This window comes from Helianthus annuus, chromosome 17 (genome assembly GCF_002127325.2).
Source record: "Helianthus annuus cultivar XRQ/B chromosome 17, HanXRQr2.0-SUNRISE, whole genome shotgun sequence".
NCBI classification, from domain to species: domain Eukaryota; kingdom Viridiplantae; phylum Streptophyta; class Magnoliopsida; order Asterales; family Asteraceae; genus Helianthus; species Helianthus annuus.
Window position 1 is genome coordinate 19,830,182 of NC_035449.2, and position 18,949 is coordinate 19,849,130.

The 18,949-nt window shown below is 37.0% G+C and overlaps 1 protein-coding gene and 1 long non-coding RNA gene across 2 annotated transcripts; one reads left to right on the plus strand and one right to left on the minus strand.

Moving 5' to 3' along the window:
* Positions 1-751: 751 nt before the first annotated feature.
* Positions 752-16,652, plus strand: LOC110926428 (guanine nucleotide exchange factor SPIKE 1). The gene is made up of 30 exons (XM_022170194.2): positions 752-987; positions 3,197-3,273; positions 3,502-3,664; positions 3,774-3,868; positions 3,951-4,063; positions 4,144-4,199; positions 4,300-4,397; positions 4,491-4,628; positions 4,720-5,031; positions 5,298-5,537; positions 5,635-5,802; positions 5,903-6,138; positions 6,697-6,766; positions 6,860-7,021; positions 7,994-8,101; positions 8,219-8,256; positions 8,338-8,482; positions 9,199-9,325; positions 9,423-9,616; positions 9,713-9,843; positions 9,933-10,008; positions 10,099-10,209; positions 10,356-10,538; positions 10,626-10,769; positions 11,573-11,746; positions 11,840-12,187; positions 13,115-13,447; positions 13,524-13,709; positions 14,228-15,202; positions 16,175-16,652. The coding sequence occupies exons 2-30, from the start codon at positions 3,208-3,210 to the stop codon at positions 16,427-16,429; spliced, it is 5,445 nt and encodes a 1,814-aa protein (XP_022025886.1). The 5' UTR covers positions 752-987; positions 3,197-3,207; the 3' UTR covers positions 16,430-16,652.
* Positions 16,653-17,813: 1,161 nt separating this feature from the next.
* On the minus strand, positions 17,814-18,382 carry LOC118489129. The gene is made up of 2 exons (XR_004886307.1): positions 17,950-18,382; positions 17,814-17,914 (listed from the first exon to the last, which is right to left on the minus strand). It is a non-coding gene; the product is annotated as an uncharacterized LOC118489129 (long non-coding RNA).
* Positions 18,383-18,949: the final 567 nt, after the last annotated feature.

Below are 18,949 nucleotides of genomic sequence, written 5' to 3' on the forward strand. Positions count from 1 at the left end.
ATGTTATTTTATAAAAAAAAAACTACTTATAAATTCTTAAACTTTTTTGTCTACCATATTATCTTTTATAGCTTAGGGGCTGTTTGGCAACTTCTAAATGGTTAAGTACTGAACCAGTAAAAAGTTTGAAATTAAGTGCTAAACAAGTAAGAGATCTGAACCATTAAAGAGCCAGCACAATGCTTAACCGTTCAGAGACAAATGTCTAACCAATTCAGATAAGAGGTCTTAACCATTCAGACTCAGTATAATGTTTAACTATTCAGAGACAAATATCTGAATCATTCAGAAATCTTCTCACGAAACAAACAATCGGAAACAATAACTTCGGTAAAATACTAAAATGTCTCAAACAAATAGCCCTTAGGCCACTGGGGGTGGGAGCGTTATAGCCATACATCATGCGTGAAAAAGTATAGAACACCGCCGCCACCTATTCCCATCACTCGTGAAACTTATAACGCGTGGAAGAATTGTTGAATGTATGTGTATGAGTTGTATTGGAATCCCATCACTAGTGATGACCACCGCCACTAAAGAATGCTTGTGAGGGATAGAATAGTGGTTGCTGACATGGCAGAACATGATTGAATGTTTGTGAGTGATGGAATTTCACCACCCGTTAATGTTGTTAACCACTACTCTTATCTTTTAACACAAGTATAACAAAACCACAAAAGGAAATATCTTTAGAATTAAGAATCAAGAATAGGGATAACAACCCATATAAAGTCTACAAATCCAGAAATGATACCCTGATGGGTGATAGATACAGACATATTAATCACCTAACTCCACTCGCCCACCAGTGACACCTATCGCATGACGAAGCTTTAAGCATCCTCCGTCTCACTACACCCACCTTTCCAGCTACTTTCCGCCATTACCTTTTTCATTCTTGAGCTTCCAACTGCTTCATGCTTCCACAGATCTGACCACTTGAAACTCAAACTGAACTTCAATTTGTACTCATTTGCGTTTACTCAGGTCAGTTGTTATCATTACTTACATGATTATATCTATTTATGTTTACATACGCGAACTGCATTATACGAATGTCAACCAGATCCAGCGCGACATTGAAAACCTAATTTCAATTTGTAACAGATTTTGAGTGTACTTTGTTACTGTAATTGACTTTGTTAGACTGATGTTTGACTTTGTTTATGTTGCTTATTGTAGTTGGATGAAGTTAGAGAACTTGAATGGATTTGTTTGGTTTACTGTGAATCTGGTAGATTGATAGTGTTGTTAGTTGAATTGATTGATGGTTTGTTAACGATTTTTTTGGTTATGTGATGATTTGGTGGTTGTGTTAAGTTGGAGAGTTGAGGTTAGGGTTAGTGCATTTTTAGGGTTTTGGAGGATTGAATGGTTAAATTGAGAAATAAACGAATGTCAACCGGATCCACTGTGACATTGAAAACCTAATTTGGGAAGATTTGTGGCAGATTTTGAGTGTGGTGAGTGGGAATGGGGCTTGATTTGTGTACTTTTTTTTAAAATTGTGATTGACTTTGTTAGACTGATGTTTGACTTCATTTATGTTGCTTATTGTAGTTGGATGAAGTTAGAGAACTTGAATGGATTTGTTTGGTTTACGGTGAATCTGTTAGGTTAACAGTGTTGTTGGTTGAATTGATTGATGGTTTGTTAATGGTTTTTTTGGTTATGTGATGAATTAGTGGTTGTGTTAAGTTAGAGAGTTGAGGTTAGGGTTAGTGCATTTTAGGGTTTGGAGGATTGAATAGTTTAATTGAGAAATAAACGAATGCAACCAGATCCGCTGCGACGTTGAAATCCTAATTTCGGAAGATTTGTAGCAGATTTTGAGTGTGGTGAGTGGGAATGGGGCTTGATTTGCGTACTTCGTCGTTGTAATTGACTTCATTAGACTGATGTTTGACTTATTTCTGCTGCTTATAGTACAGTTAGAAAACTTGGATGGATTCATTTGCTTTACTGTGGAATCTGCTAGATTGATAGTGTTGGTTTAATTGGTTGACGGAATATTAACTAGTTGTTCGTTTATGTGATGAGTTACTAGTTTCATTAAGCTGGAGACTTGAGATTAGGGTTAATGCATGTTAGGGTATTGGAGGATTGAATAGTTAGATTGAGAAATAAATGAATGTCAACCAGATCAACTGCGACTTTGAAAACCTAATTTCAGAACATTTTAAACAAATTTTGAGTGGGGTGAGTGGGAATGGGGGTTGATTTGTGTACTTCTTCGTTGTAATTGACTTTATTAGTCTGATGTTTGACTTCATTTATGTTGCTTATTGTAGTTGGACAAAGTTAGAAAAGTTGAATGGATTTATGTGGTTTACTATGAATCTGCTAGGTTAATAGTGTTGTTGGTTACGTCAATTAGTGGCTTGTTAACTAGTTTTTCGTTTGTGTGTTGAGTTAGTAGTTGCATTAAGTTGGAGATTTGAGGTTAGGGTTAGTGCATTTTATGGTTTTGGAAGATTGGATAGTTAAGATGGCTTTTTTGTAATCAGCTCATGGTGTTGGTTTTCTGGAGATTAAATTGCATGTGGTGTAATATATTGTAGCGTAGTTGATTTAGATTTTTGAAATTTGATGTCTAGTGAATCTATTAAATATTAATGCTTATGGACCTATTGTGACATGGGTTTGTTTATATTCGACTATACCCAAAAATGGAAGTTGATGGTGAGGAAATTATATATGATTAACAGCAATGATGTTATCATGGAACTGATTACCCTTGACATTGACGACCATGACATTGATGGTGTACATTAACTTGAAAGTTATGTATTATAGAAAAACATTTCTGTTCCCTTATATAATGATAGTCCTGTTGGTTAATTTAAGCGAGATGGTGCCTTTTGTTTGGTAGCTTCTGGCTTTGAGAATTTTCTATATTTTGTATATATTGATGCAGTCATGATATCATATAGAGTAACTAGTGTCATTTATCATCTAGCTAGCTATGTATGTAAGCTTTGTTCTAACGGGCTATCCCTTATAGAGATTCCCCCCCCCCCCCCACCCACACACACACACACACACAATTCTGTGCTTTTATCATCAATTCTATTACCCTTTTCCAGTCATGTTATTGTAGTGAGATCTCTGTTCCTTTTAAGGTTCACAAACATTTTGACCCTTTTGAGTGTCTGATAACCATGTGAACGTTTATGGGTGTGTGTTTTCATTCCAGGCCAAAAGAATATGTCATCTCGTTTTAAAAGGAAGCCCCGCCAGCCAGTCGCTGAAAATTTGAATATTGACTCACTGGTATGTTGCTAATATCAATTTTTTATTGTTTATTCATTCTGAAGGATGTTAAGGTGGCTTGTGAACCACTATTGAGACTTAACAATCTGCATTTATTACCACACACAAAAACCTTTTCCTCAAAAAGGGGATATTGCATAACCATTGTTGTTATAATATGTGATATGAATAGGTAATTAATGGATATTCAGAAAATATATTGCTCATGGAACACATGCTTATTTGCAGGTTGATGAAAATCTAGAGCAGTCGCCACATCTAAGTGAAATTTTTCAGTGTTACAAAACTGATTGGATAAAAGATGAAAACAAGTATGGACATTATGAAAGTGTTGGCAGTATATCTTTTCAGAACCAGATCTTTGAAGGGCCTGATACTGATATTGAAACAGGTAAAACAATACCATAGGCAAAATACAGTTGGACAGAGTATTTATATGTAATGCAAAAAGAAAAATTTAGTAACTATTTTTACATGATTCTTGCCTTCTAATTCTGCAGAAATGCATCTTGCGAATGCTCGGCAAGATAAGATTGAAGACGATGATGATGATGATGATGATGTACCTAGTACCTCTGGTCGACAACTTACAGAGGTTATCTTCCCTGAATGTCTATTGATATTAATACACAGGGACTAGAATAACTTTGCTTATTGAATTTTAAATCTCTATTCAGCACTATGGTGAATCCCCCCTGCCTGCTTATGAACCTGTATTTGACTGGGAAAACGAGAGGTCAATGATATTTGGACAAAGACTTCCAGAATCTAATATGCCACAGTCTTCGAGGTTTAGTGCACACACCTAATTTATTCGTTTTTATTTCAATATCTATTTATTTTTTCTAATATGTTTTTTCGTGTCTGTAGTGGGTTGAAGATTTCTGTAAAAGTTCTTTCCCTATCATTTCAAGCTGGATTAGTCGGTGAGATTACACCAACAAATTTTTCTAATATGTATATCCTGTTTTTAAGAAATTACTATGTGTGTATTTATATCTGATCACGGCAAAATTTCTCTTGTAGAGCCGTTCTATGGTACTATATCATTGTACAATAAAGATAAAAGAGAAAAGCTGTCAGAAGACTTCATTTTTCGTGTTCTCCCATCTGAAATGCAGGATGTAAGCACCAATAAAATTGTTCCAGTTTGAGGTTAATCATGTGTAAAATTGAAATCATATCAAGAACTTAAATATCACCATTATTTTGTCCAGGCTGGCAGTTCATCAGAATCACGTGGACTTTTTTATTTAGACGCCCCGTCATCGTCTATTTGCCTGCTTATACAATTAGAGAAGTGTGCTACTGAAGAAGGCGGTGTGACTCCATCTGTTTATTCACGCAAAGAACCGGTATGTATTACACGATTACCAACATTAGTAACCATGACATGTGATTAATAAACATAAAAAACGGTTATTGATATTTCAATTTGTTAAATAGGTTCATTTGACTGAGAGAGAAAAGCAAAAGCTACAAGTTTGGTCTAGAATGATGCCTTACAGAGAATCGTTCTCTTGGGCAATTATCCCGTTATTTGAAAGCAACACTGGTTTGGCTACTGGTGGGTCCGCTTCTCCAAGCAGCCCACTTGCTCATAGTATATCAGGAGTTAGTTTGCAGGAGAGTGTTTCTGAACCGGTTACAAAAGTCACATTAGATGGTCAGATGGGTTATTCGAATGGCAATTCTGTTGTGGTTGAAGTGTCAAACCTAAATAAAGTCAAAGAGAGCTATACTGAGGATTCACTCCTGGTAAGCATACATCATTATATGAATTGTTTTTTTTACTCTATTATTAGTTATGCAAATTGCAATAAAGGGTAACATACTTTTCACGGATTTCTTTTTGAGGTAATGAATATTAACAGACTTGTTGAGTATTTTGATTTATGTAGCAACTTTTGAAAGTGTTCACCGTTTTTTGGGGGTACACAAAATTCATTTACTCTGGGAAATACATACATAGGGTTAGTGTGCAACAACTTGGTTACATATAATGTACCTGTTAATTTTTTCAGGATCCCAAACGGAAGGTTCATAAGCCTGTGAAAGGTGTGTTGCGATTGGAAATAGAAAAGCTTCAAGCTGCTAACACTCAATACGACAATGCTTCGGATGGAAGTTTTACCAATGAAAATGACCACGGGGATCGACTAACTGATTCAACTGTCGGTGAGTGGCGCAACATTCATTCAGATAGACATAAAGAACCCCTAAACGGATCAGGTTCAACAAGACATGCAGAGCCTACTAATGACGTAAGTTTGACTTTTCTGTTTTTGTCGTGTTTGAAGTTTGAACAAGAGATCATTAGATCTTATGTTTTCTTCGATTATATCACCCTTCACTATACAGGTTCAAGCTTTTGACTTCCGCACAATGATAAGAAATGAGCCCTTTTTAGAGTTTTTCCATTGTCTTTATGTTTACCCATTGACTGTCAGTCTGAACCGAAAAAGGAATTTGTTTATAAGAACTGAGCTCCGAAAGGATGATGCTGATATCCGAAAGCAGCCACTAGAGGTTGGTGAACATTTAGCATAATTACAAGTTAATAAGTAATTCTCCTTCAAAAATTTAAAAACTTTCCTGTACAAAACTGAAATCTGGTTTAATTTAACAGACAATGTATTCAAGGGAGCCAGGTGCGTCCCTACAAAAATGGGCCCACACACAAGTTGCTCCTGGAAGTAGGGTGGCTTGCTACCATGATGAATTGAAAGTTTCACTTCCTTCTATGTGGACCCCACAACATCACCTTTTGTTCACTTTCTTCCATGTTGACCTTCAAACAAAATTGGAAGCCCCCAAACCAGTAGTTATTGGATATGCAGCTCTCCCATTATCAACACATGCTCAGTAAGTCCTTACATACAGTTAGACAGTATTGTGTGTTTGTGAAAAACCGTGAAACAGATCGAAATCCAACGGGTTAGTGTTAATATACGTTCGAGACGGAAGTTTAGATAAAGATAACAATTTCTGTAGAAATTTTGGCAGCATAACATTTAGTCAACAGATATTTCATTCATCGTTTAAGTCCGGGGAGAGAACAAGTGTGTTCGATCTCCAAAATCTAAAACTTATGGTGTCCAACGCATGACTCCCTATTTATAGGGTATGACACATGTGTTTGGGAGCCTCAAACGCATGTCTCATGCGTTGTCACTCTAAAACGTATGACACATACGTGGTACATCACACTACGTATATCATACTACACACGCATCTCTCATGTGTTACATATCTAATCTATACATATACAACACACGCTCTATCTAGCCTATTCGCACAGTAATGGACACAAATATGCACTAACAGTTTGTATTTGCTCTTATATGTAATGATAGTCGCAATATTAATTATCATATTAATCGTAGCACTTTTAACCAACTTCGCCGCATTTTTTTTGTGTAGGTCAAGATCTGACATTTCTCTACCAATCATGAAAGAGCTGGTTCCACACTATCTTCAAGACAGTGGCAAGGTATGCTATATTTGTTGTTAATTAACAGATTTACCTTTATACCTTTATATCATTATTGGTAATTTACGTATTTACCCTCTGTAATTGGTACAGGAGAGGCTGGATTACTTGGAAGATGGGAAAAGTGTCTTTCGCTTACGGTTACGCCTTTGTTCATCATTGTACCCTGTTAGTGAGCGTATAAGAGATTTTTTTCTTGAATATGACAGACACACTCTTCGTACAAGCCCACCTTGGGGTTCTGAACTCCTTGAGGTACTCTTTTATTTATTTTACAATGGTAACTCATCTATTTTTTCAGTTATTGCTACTAACTGTAATAGGGTAATATTACATCATGTGGTTGACCTCTTTTTGGTTTTTGCTAGGAAGTATATTATTTCACCAAATTTTTATTATTTGGATAAAATGTTTTGGGGTGGCTCTATGCAATAAAAATGTACACTACTACATTAGGCGGAGTTTGTCCTGTTTCTTTTATGCGATATTTCTGATCTGTTTGGTCGCTAGAGATATAAAATCATACCCAAATCGATCCATTTATAAGTAAATGGGTTGATGTTGCCCCCTCTAATCCAATGTTACAAGGATTATATTAGTTGGGTATACATGTATAAAGAGTTAAAGACTTTTCTGGTCAATCTTTTTCTGTTATTTCCTTCAGTATTCTAGAAGCAGAATAGGTTTAAGATCAAAATAGTACAGACGTGCAAGTTGACGTCTGTCTGTCTGTCTGTCTCATTAATTAGTCTCTTATTCTCAACTTGCTTAAAAAGAATACAGTCAACTATGTATTTAACCATATGAGTAAAACATGATTTAATGTAAAAATATAAAAATAAATAGATTTGAAATGGTTCCAACATGGTGATCTGTGATTACAAGTTATAACCTTGGTGAAATTCTTTTACATAACCAGAATATTTGTGTCCCCTGGAGCATTTATTGCCATCATGCCATGTAAATGTTGAAAATATTGTATGTTGAGTTAGCACTTATTGCCAGCCCACCTTTCGAATCAAGTTTTCATTCTCCCCGTAATTGTCCTTAATCACTAAACTACATTAATTGTGGTCTTTAAACTGTGAACTTTATAGGAGTAGAATTGACATTTAACTATAAAAAATACATTAAATACTCTTTCCTAATACTCTGTGCGTCTGGTGGACACTTATTTTGGGACGGGAGAGTAACAATGTGATGTGCATTTCACCTTTTTTTTTTCAGGCAATCAATAGTTTGAAGAATGTTGATTCAACTGCGCTGCTACAGTTTCTTCACCCGATATTGAATATGCTTCTCCATCTTATTGGCAATGGTGGAGAAACTCTCCAGGTTAGTGATTTCATTTTCCTCAATTTCTGAACATTAATTTATCCCCAATTCTGAAGCTTAATTTCTCCATAGCTGAATGTATTTGATCCAGGTTTATTATCATATGTTTTTTGACAGGTTGCTGCATTCAGAGCTATGGTTAATATTTTGACACGGTAAGCACTTCTGAAGATATTAACATGATTAAGATATTATTTTTGTTTATTAACCTAAATGCTGTGTATCTTTTTCCATAGAGTACAACAAGAGTCAGTTGATGAAGCTGAGAGAAATATATTTCTGGTCAACTATGTGGATTATGCTTTCGATGATTTTGGTGGTAGACAAACTCCGGTATATCCTGGTTTGTCAACTGTATGGGGAAGTCTGGCTCGTAGCAAGGTAAATTGCTTTTATATATATGTGTATATATATATATATATACAGGGTAAGGATCATGAGAGAACCACAAGTTATTTGAGAACTTGAGAGAACCACTATCAACCAAGTAATTTTTTTTTTCAACTTTTTTTATTAAAAGGTTATTATTGTAAAAATAAAAGAAAGCCAAAAAAATCTATGTAGATTAGTGATATACACATATGTAGATATATATATATATGTAGCTTACAATGTACCGTATGTAACCCATCGACCTACATATATTTTTTCAAATCTTCTTTTATTTAGGTAAAGATTAGTAACAAATAAATAAAAGTAAGAAAAAATCTAAAAAAACTGCTTGGTTGATAGTGGTTCTCTGGGTTTGCAAATCTCCCATACACACACACATATGTATATAAAGGGGAAGGTTAATGTACAATATTCCTTAACGTACAATGCGTACGATATTAAATCACGCATGTTATAAAAATCAAACCCTAATCATGCATGACCAAAACACATAATGACGCATGAACAAAATCAGAAATCACACATGTACAAAATCAGAAATCACGCATGGGGTAAACCCTAGTCACGCATGTTATAAAAATAATTACGCACGTTATATTTTCTATCGGACGTTAAGGAATATTGTATTTTACACTTTCACTATATATATATCATATGCTTTTCGAGCCAAAGATCCTTTATCTGTTTATTTGCTTTCATTGTAGGCCAAAGGCTATCGAGTTGGACCAGTATATGATGATGTACTCTCAATGGCTTGGTTTTTCCTTGAATTAATTGTTAAGTCAATGGCATTAGAACAGACTCGAGTGTCGTATCATAATCTGCCTCTAGGTATATTTTTGCTAATTTCGAACTAATCATAGTACTATTCTCGAATATTTGGGTTTTGAAACCTAATCTGATTAATGATTTACCTTTTGTATGGCAGGTGAAGACATCCCACCAATGCAGTTAAAAGAAGGCGTGTTTAGGTGCATCATGCAATTATATGATTGCCTTTTGACTGAAGTGCATGAACGTTGTAAACGGGGGTTAAGTTTAGCAAAACGTTTAAACAGTAGTTTGGCGTTCTTTTGTTACGATCTTTTGTCAACCATTGAACCACGACAAGTTTTTGAATTGGTAGGCATAAATGCATAATTGAAGTATTTATTGTTATTTTATAATAATTGCCAAACATCAATACTTCAGTTTATACATTGATTCTGCTCATTGCAGGTGTCCTTGTACCTAGATAAGTTCTCTGGTGTTTGTCAATCAGTGTTGCATGATTGCAAGCTTACCTTTCTACAAATCATCTGTGATCACGATTTATTCGTTGAAATGCCTGGGCGGGACCCTTCTGATAGGTGCATATATTTTTGTTCGTTCATATATGGCCCTCTGTGTTATTTAAGTGCATTTAAGTATATAAAATATAGTATGCTTTTTATTACAGGAACTACCTTTCATCTGTTTTAATTCAAGAAGTTTTTCTAACCTGGGATCATGATGATTTATCTCAGCGGGCTAAAGTGAGTATATTAATATTCCATTTTTGTATGGATACATCTTTTTCTGTAAACTGCTGCCGTCCCTCATTGTTTTTCTTTTTCTGTTATCAGGCAGCTAGGATTTTGGTAGTTCTCTTATGCAAGCATGAGTTCGATTCTCGATACCAGAAGCCTGAGGATAAATTGTATATTGCCCAATTATATTTTCCACTTGTGGGACAGGTGATTAGTTCTCATTGTCACTCTCCCATGCATGCTTATACTGTAATTAGCTTCATAAGTCAAAGTATAAGGGACACACACGCATATGTGAAGGTTTTGTTATAGTCACATCTTAATGTAGCAATTTTACTTCCTCGTTTTTGCAGATACTGGATGAGATGCCAGTATTTTATAACCTGAGTGCTGTTGAAAAACGTGAAGTGTTGATCGTAGTTTTGCAAATATTACGTAATCTGGATGATGCATCACTTGAAAAAGCATGGCAGCTGAATACTTCTCGAACAAGACTGTTTTTCAAACTACTTGAGGATTGCTTAATTCTTTTTGAGGTTATTTCCTACTACCAAAATTTACCTACAGATTTTATAGGTTAACATTTTGCTGACACTTTGAGATATTTTCTCACTCAAATGCAGCACAAAAAAAGTGTCGATAGCATGCTTATAGGCGGCAGTTCTAGGAGCCCCGTTGCTGATGCACCCATGTCTCCGAAATATTCCGACAGGCTGTCCCCTGCCATTAATCAGTATCTATCTGAAGCATCTCGCCAAGAAGTTAGGGTATACATCGCTATATTATCTTTACAAGTTGTATAATAGAATGTTTAAGCTTTTGACAGATTTATAAATATTATTAAAGAACAAGCTGGGTTACTGTAGCATCGTCACATCGGAGCTACAGTAACATATATTTTTTACTTTGAACCCTCAACTTTTTTATATAATGTCATTTTGACCCCCCTCGAGTTTTAAGTGCTTATTTGTATATATGTACGTGTGGGTATAAATTCAAGTTGGTTTACATTTCGACGGAAATTTTGTCAGGTCAAATATATGTACGTGTGGGTATAAATTCAAGTTGGTTTACATTTCGACGGAAATTTTGTCAGGTCAAATATAATAAATTTTCGTGCATATTTTTATGTACGTTTTCAGTTGGTCTACGTTTTGATGTAAATGTTGTTTGGAAACGAGTCGAGTCAAATATAATACGTTTTCATTAGATGGTATAAATTCGAGTTACTTTACATTCGCCGGCGCCGCAACACGGGACCATTCTTTAACATAAAATAACACAATTTTCTTACTTTTTGACTTAATTTTTTTAGGAAATAAGTCGGTTCAAGTATAAAACATTTTCGTGCTTATTAATTGTTATTATGTACGTTTTCAATTGGTCTACGTTTTGACGTAAATTTTGTTCGGAAACGAGTCGGGTCAAGTATAATACGTTTTCATTAGAAAGTATAACTTCGCGTTAGTTTATGTTTCGACGCCGGCGCAACGTGTAGGAGGAATTTACTAGTTTTCATTATATAAACAATTTTAATCGGTAAAATGACCAAAAAGATCTCTAATTGCAGCCGCAGGGTGCATCTGAGAATGGATATTTGTGGCAACGAGTGAACTCACAGCTGAGCTCACCTAGTCAACCATTTTCCTTACGAGAAGCTTTGGCTCAAGCTCAATCTTCTAGAATAGGAGCATCAAGTCTAGCTCTCAGGGAATCCTTACATCCAGTTTTAAGGCAAAAACTTGTATGTTATATGAAACATATGTGACACTTATCTTATATCTAAATTATGGTGAAATTTATGCCAAATATAGATAATAATATTCTTCTGTTTCAGGAACTTTGGGAAGAAAACCTCAGTGCTGCTATCAGTCTTCAAATTCTGGAAATAACTGAGAAATTTTCTAAAGCTGCTGCATCACATAGTATTACAACTGATTATGGAAAGTTAGATTGTATTACATCTATATTTACTAGTATTTTCGCGCGAAGTCAATCGTTGGCATTCTGGAAATCATTGTTTCCAGTATTCAACAGTGTTTTTCAGCTTCATGGGTCGACATTAATGGCACGGGAAAATGATCGTTTCTTAAAGCAAATTGCTTTCCATCTTCTTAGACTTGGTGTTTTTCGTAATGAAAATATCAGGAAAAGAGCCGTCATTGGGTTGCAGATCCTTGTCAGGGTATGTGTACACAGTTTGTTTTGCTATTCTGGTTAGAAAGTATGTATTATTAAAATTAGAAACAAATTCATCTTGAGTCACTAGGGCTGCAAACGAACACTTGTTAAGGAAATATATGTGTTCACGAACTGTTCATGAACACTTACTGAACGAGTTTTTATGTTTGTGTCCGTTCGTTAAGGAAATGGACATATGTTCGTGTTTGTTTATGTTCATTTGCTAATTTTAGGTAACGAAGGCAAGCGAATGTTTATGAACATAAATGAACACAAATTAATGTTCATGACACAAATGGAAACAAACGAACACAAACAAGCGTTCATGAACAAAATATATAATAAGCTGATACTTATTAAATATTTTATTTGTTGGAATTTTGAAGTATTTAAATAAAATATAAAAACTAATAAACTATCGAACACAAAGGAACGCGTTACCGAACATAAATGAATGAACGTCGCCTCTATTCATGTTCGTTCATTTATTAAACGAACAAACACAAACAAACATCCTGCCGAACGGTTCACGGACTGTTCGCTGAATGTTCAGTTTGTTTGCAGCCCTAATGGTGCCTGTTTGTGTAATAATGCAGAACCAGCCAAACTGGTCAAATCAGTCAACAAAATATTTAGCGTGGAAAAGTGAACGGGTCAAAACGGTTTGAAAGTTGTCCAACGTCATTTTTAATGTATACGGTCTCCCAAGTTTTTTCTGTGCAAAGATCGAGTATATTTTTATTATAAAAATATTTATATTGTAACCTTACTTAAGACATTAGTTATAATGTTGATGGGTCAAATCAGCTGGTATAGAATAAGAGCATTTCAAACCAACCCCGTTATGACCCGTGACAGGTTTGTTTCAGTTTGTGCCGTCGGTTATCACTAACTGTCATTTACTTTTTATTCCATGCTTTCATTTTGTCAGAGCTCTTTCTCTCACTTCACACAAACAGCAAGATTACGGGCCATGCTTACAATCACATTATCAGAGCTGATGTCAGACGTCCAAGTAACTCAAATGAAGTCTGATGGAACACTTGAAGAAAGCGGTGAAGCACGGCGTCTTAGAAAATCACTAGAAGAAATGGCAGATGAAAGCAAAAGTCAAAACTTACTAAAAGAAAGCAGGCTTCCTGAAACTTCACTTGTTGACATTCCAGAAGGGTCAACTGAAAGTCGGTGGTCATGGTCAGAGGTCAAATTTTTATCTAATAGCCTTCTTCTTGCTCTTGATGCCAGCCTGGAACATGCACTTTTGGTAAGTCTCTTTATAATCAAAACATTACTCACCCTGCACATGTTGGTAATCGTATTGGTTGGTTGATGTACTACAGGGATCACTTATGAACACAGATAGATACGCTGCTGCAGAAAGTTTCTATAAACTAGCAATGGCGTTTGCTCCCGTGCCAGATCTTCATATAATGTGGTTACTGCATTTATGTGATGCACATCAGGAGATGCAATCATGGGCTGAAGCTGCACAGTGTGCTGTTGCGGTTGCTGGCGTTGTAATGCAGGTATTTGCCAGACTCATAAAAGTTTAAAAAAGTTATAAGGATGTGTAAAATGTCATTTTCGTCCCTGAGATTTGGCAAGTTTTGTGACTTTCGTCCTAAGGTTTGTTTTTCTGCATCTGGATCCAAAAGGTTAGAAATCTTGCCATTTTCATCCTGCTCGTTAACTCCATCCATTTTTCTCCGTTAAGTCAGGGGTATTTCTGTCTTTTTTTGCTAACTTAAAGGACAATTCTGTCTTTTTTCAGGGGTATTCGGTCTTTTTACATAAAGTGAATAAGACTGAATTGCTCTATAAGTTAGCAAAAAAGACGGAAATACCCCTGACTTAACAAAGAAAAATGGATGGAGTTAAGGAGCCTGATGAAAATGGCAAGATTTCAAACCTTTTGGATCCAGATGCGGAAAACAAACCTTTGAACGAAAGTCGCAAAACTGGCCAAACCTCAGGGACGAAAATGACATTTTACTCTACAAGGATCTATTAAAAGAACTTATTTATTATGATAATTTCTGTGTAGGCTCTTGTAAGCAGAAATGATGGAGTCTGGAGCAATAATCATGTGACTGCATTGCGCAAAATATGTCCAATGGTCAGCACTGAGATCACATCTGAGACATCAGCAGCAGAAGTCGAAGGATACGGTGCTTCAAAACTAACGGTTGATTCTGCCGTAAAGTATCTACAGCTGGCAAATAAGCTTTTCTCTCAAGCCGAATTATTCCATTTTTGCGGGTCCATTCTAGAACTCGTGATACCAGTTTATAAAAGCCGGAGATCTTATGGACAACTAGCCAAATGCCACAGTATGCTAACTAACATCTATGAATCAATCTTAGAGCAAGAATCAAGCCCAATTCCGTTTACAGACGCCACATATTATCGTGTGGGATTTTACGGTGAAAAATTCGGAAAACTTGATAAAAAAGAATATGTGTACCGAGAGCCTCGTGATGTTAGATTAGGTGACATAATGGAAAAACTTAGTCACATATATGAATTAAGAATGGATGGTAATCACACGTTACATATAATTCCCGATTCACGACAAGTAAAAGCTGATGAATTACAGCCCGGTGTGTGTTATCTGCAAATCACAGCCGTTGATCCGGTTATGGAAGATGAGGATTTAGGAAGCAGAAGGGAGAGGATTTTTTCTCTTTCAACTGGTTCTGTTCGGGCTCGTGTGTTTGACCGGTTCTTGTTTGATACCCCTTTTACTAAAAATGGTAAGACTCAAGGTGGGTTGGAAGACCAGTGGAAAAGACGAACTGTGGTTCAAACTGAAGGTTCGTTTCCTGCTTTAGTGAACCGCCTTTTGGTTACTAAATCTGAATCACTTGAGTTTTCGCCTGTGGAGAATGCTATTGGTATGATTGAAACCCGAACTGCTGCATTAAGAAATGAGCTTGAAGAGCCGCATAGTTCTGATGGTGATCAGCTTCCACGCCTCCAGAGTTTACAGAGGATACTTCAGGGTTCTGTAGCAGTTCAAGTGAGTTTTTATTACTTTAAAATTTTACTTTTTAATTCCATTCATATTCTAGTTTTCATTTCTTTACTTTTGCTTGAATGGCCGAATTTAGGTAGCAAATCGGGCTTGTGGGTGGGTTGTGTAACAACTCGAAACATGTTTGGGTTAAAATGGGTGCTTTTTGTACTGGTCGGGTTGGCCCCAAAAACTTTATTCTATAGATTTTTTTAAGAGTAAAATGCCATTTCGTCCCTGAGGTTTGGCTAGTTTTGCGACTTTTGTCCAAGGTTTGTTTTTCCCCATTGCGATCCAAAAGTTTTGAAATCTTGCCATTTTTATCCGGCTCATTAACTCCATCCATTTTTCTCCGTTAAGTCGGATATTTCCATCTTATTTGTTAACTTAAAGGGCAATTCGGTCTTTTTCAGGGGAATTTGGTCTTTTTACATAGAGTGAAAAAGACCAAATTGCCCTTTAAGTTCCTGACTTAACGGAGAAAAATGGATGGAGTTAACGAGCCGGATGTAAATAGCAAGATTTCAAACCTTTTGGACCCAGATGAGGAAAAACAAACATTTGGACGAAAGTCACAAAGCTGGCCAAACCTCAAGGACGAAAATGACATTTTACTCTTTTTTTTAACAAATAGGTGGTGTGTTTAATATGGTTATAAGAAACATATTATTCAAATAATATTCTAATTTATCAAATAATATATCATAAGAAGTTGTATGCATAACGAGCTGGCTCGAACATTTTACGAGTCGAGCTCGACTTTTCAGCTCGATAAAATCAACGAGCCGAGTTAGCTCGAGCTCAACCCGCCTCGGCTTGACTCAGCTCGATTACAGCCCTATGTTTGACCCATTCTCCTTTGATATGTTTTTTTTTTCCTATTTGTCTGTTTGAGATAATACACAACTCAAATTGACCCATTTGTAAGGAAATGGTTTGGCATTACCGCTTAACGAATGAACTAAAATGCATGTGTAGGTGAACAGTGGAGTACTTAGTGTGTGCACAGCTTTCTTATCGGGGGAGCCCGCAACAAGACTTAGGTCACAGGAATTGCAGCAACTGATTGCTGCTCTTCTTGAATTCATGGCTGTTTGCAAGCGTGCTATACGTGTGCATTTTAGACTTATCGGAGATGAAGATCAAGATTTCCACACACAACTAGTCAACGGTTTTCAGTCGCTCACTGCTGAGTTGTCACATTACATCCCTGCAATTCTTTCAGAGCTTTGATTGTATTGTATCTATCCATGGTTTATATGTTTCTAGTGTGAGCCCACGGCTGGTTTGGTGGTTTGCGTGTTTACATTTTTAGTCATTTGTTTATGTATCATGTTTGGTAGATGATAATGTTTGATGTTTTAGGTCCCTTGGTTTTTGTTGATTTTTTTAATAGAATCTTGTAATTATTATTTTTTTATTTGCTTAATGAAATCTCCTAACTTGGTTTGCTTCATTTTGAGTTTAGTTTCTTGTGGACCTTGAATCATTCAATGGTTTTTCATCCCTTATTACTTCTATCTTTTTATAGAGTAAATCGCACGAATCTTTTTCTTGTGGTATCTCAAAATTTCTCCTTTCGAAAGTTCTCAACCGTCAAAACTTTTGGTTCTTGAGTGAATGTCTATTAAAATTACCATTCAACACTTGTTGATAATAAGTAAATGCAAACTATATTAATAGAAACACAACCCCTCCATTGATTTCTCCCGTCTACTAACCCATATTTATGCATCACCTTCTTCGATTTCTCATTCAACATGTTTCATCTTTGCTGCAAGTGCGATCCGCCAGTACACTCCCTCCCTAAATGATGCAACCTGTGCGGATGTACCGGCAACCCTGTGCTGATGTAGTACGATCCAACCTTTCCTCCACATCTTAGTATGACTTCATCACATGAAGCAAACTTATGCATGCTCCTGAGAATCATTGGGCTGGTGTGAAGCGCATATTGCGTTATCTGAAGGGCACGACTCATCTTGGCCTACTATTTCTTCACAACACAGGGTCCAGGCTACAAGCCTTTTCTGACTCCCATTGGGCTACTAATCTTCGTGCATTCTCGGATTCTGACTGGGCTGGTTGCCTTCTTGATCGTCGATCCACGGGGGGATATGCTATCTATCTGGGTTCCAACCTTATTTCTTGGTCTGCTCGCAAACAACTTACTGTCTCTCGATCTTCAACAGAATCCAAATATAAGGCTATTGCTGATACTGTTGCAGAATTGATTTGGTTAAAATGTCTCTTTCATGAACTCGGTCTGGTTAGCAAGGCACCAACGCTTTGGTGTGATAATCTTGGTGCAACCTATCTCTCTGCCAATCCAGTGTTTCATGCCCGCACAAAGCATGTTGAAGTAGATTACCACTTTGTTCGTGAACAAGTTATTCAAGAAAAGCTGAATGTCAAGTTCATCTCGACTGATGATCAAATTGCTGATGTGTTTACAAAGCCCTTATCTTCACAAAGATTTGAGTTTCTATGGTCCAAGTTGCAGGTCGTTGCCCGCCCTCAACTTGCGGGGAAATGTTAGACTAAATTGTTTAGACAGACAAGATTATTATTAGGGAAAATAGCCAAAATGGCCAAGAATGGGTCAACTTTTCCAAACTAGCCAACTGAAACGTCTCATAGAGGGGTTTCACGAATTCCCACCCGTCTCAAAGACGTTTCCTCATCAGCCATCCACCGAAAGCCACGTGTCCACAAGTGCTGAAACGTCTCAGAACACTGAAACGTTTCAGAACCTGAAACGTCTCAGGTGAAACGTCTCAGAACCTGAAACGTCTCAGGTGAAACGTCTTCTGTTCCGCTCGTTTTTCGGCGAAGATGGGAAAAAGATGACTGGGACTCGGCGGCGGGTGGAGAGATAGAGAGAAGAGGTCTCATTTCGGGGATGATGTATTACCGTGGCCGCCGCCATGAGCGGCGGGGCCGCTCCTTCTCCGCCGTTCTTCCTCTCTCTCTTCCAACTCTCTCCGATCTCTATCTCTCCTCGATTTGTCTCACTGTCTTGGTCGTCATCGGATCTCATCACCGGCACCACTAAGAAATCCCACCACCGCCACCGTCGTGAGAAGCGGCGGCTCCGCCTGTCGTCGCTGGAGATCATCGGAGGGGAGGCTGCCATTCGTCACCCAGCGCCGCCGCTGGTCGCCGGAATCGAAGGTTGACAGGAGAGGGGGGTGTTGTAGGGAGTTCTGGTGTTAACATGCAACGGAGGTGCAGGTGGATTTATAGAGAGAGAAAGGGAGTGGGGATGGGATTGTAGAGAGAGAAAGGGGAGGGGTGGGTGGATTTGTAGAGAGAGAAAGGGGAGGAAACGTCTTTGAGAAAGTTGACTGACAACAAAAAGCAAAAGCTGATTATGATGGGATTGGACGCCGTTCAAAAAAAAAATGATGGGATTGGACACGTGTCTTTCGGTGGATGACTGATGAGGAAACGTCTTTGAGACGTGTGGGAGTTCGTGAAACCCCTCTATGAGACGTTTCAGTTGGCTAGTTTGGAAAAGTTGACCCATTCTTGGCCATTTTGGCTATCATCCCTTATTATTATTGAGGGTACTAAACTGTAATTAATTTATCTATATATAGGGCGTTGTATTCTCTATTCATAATCTATAAAAACCAATTACAATTACACAAATATACGCTTTGATTCTTTGAAATTGTTAATATTGTAAGTTTTATTTCTTGTGCACTTGTGGTACAAACTTCCATAGCCTCTGCATTTGTCATGGTTACT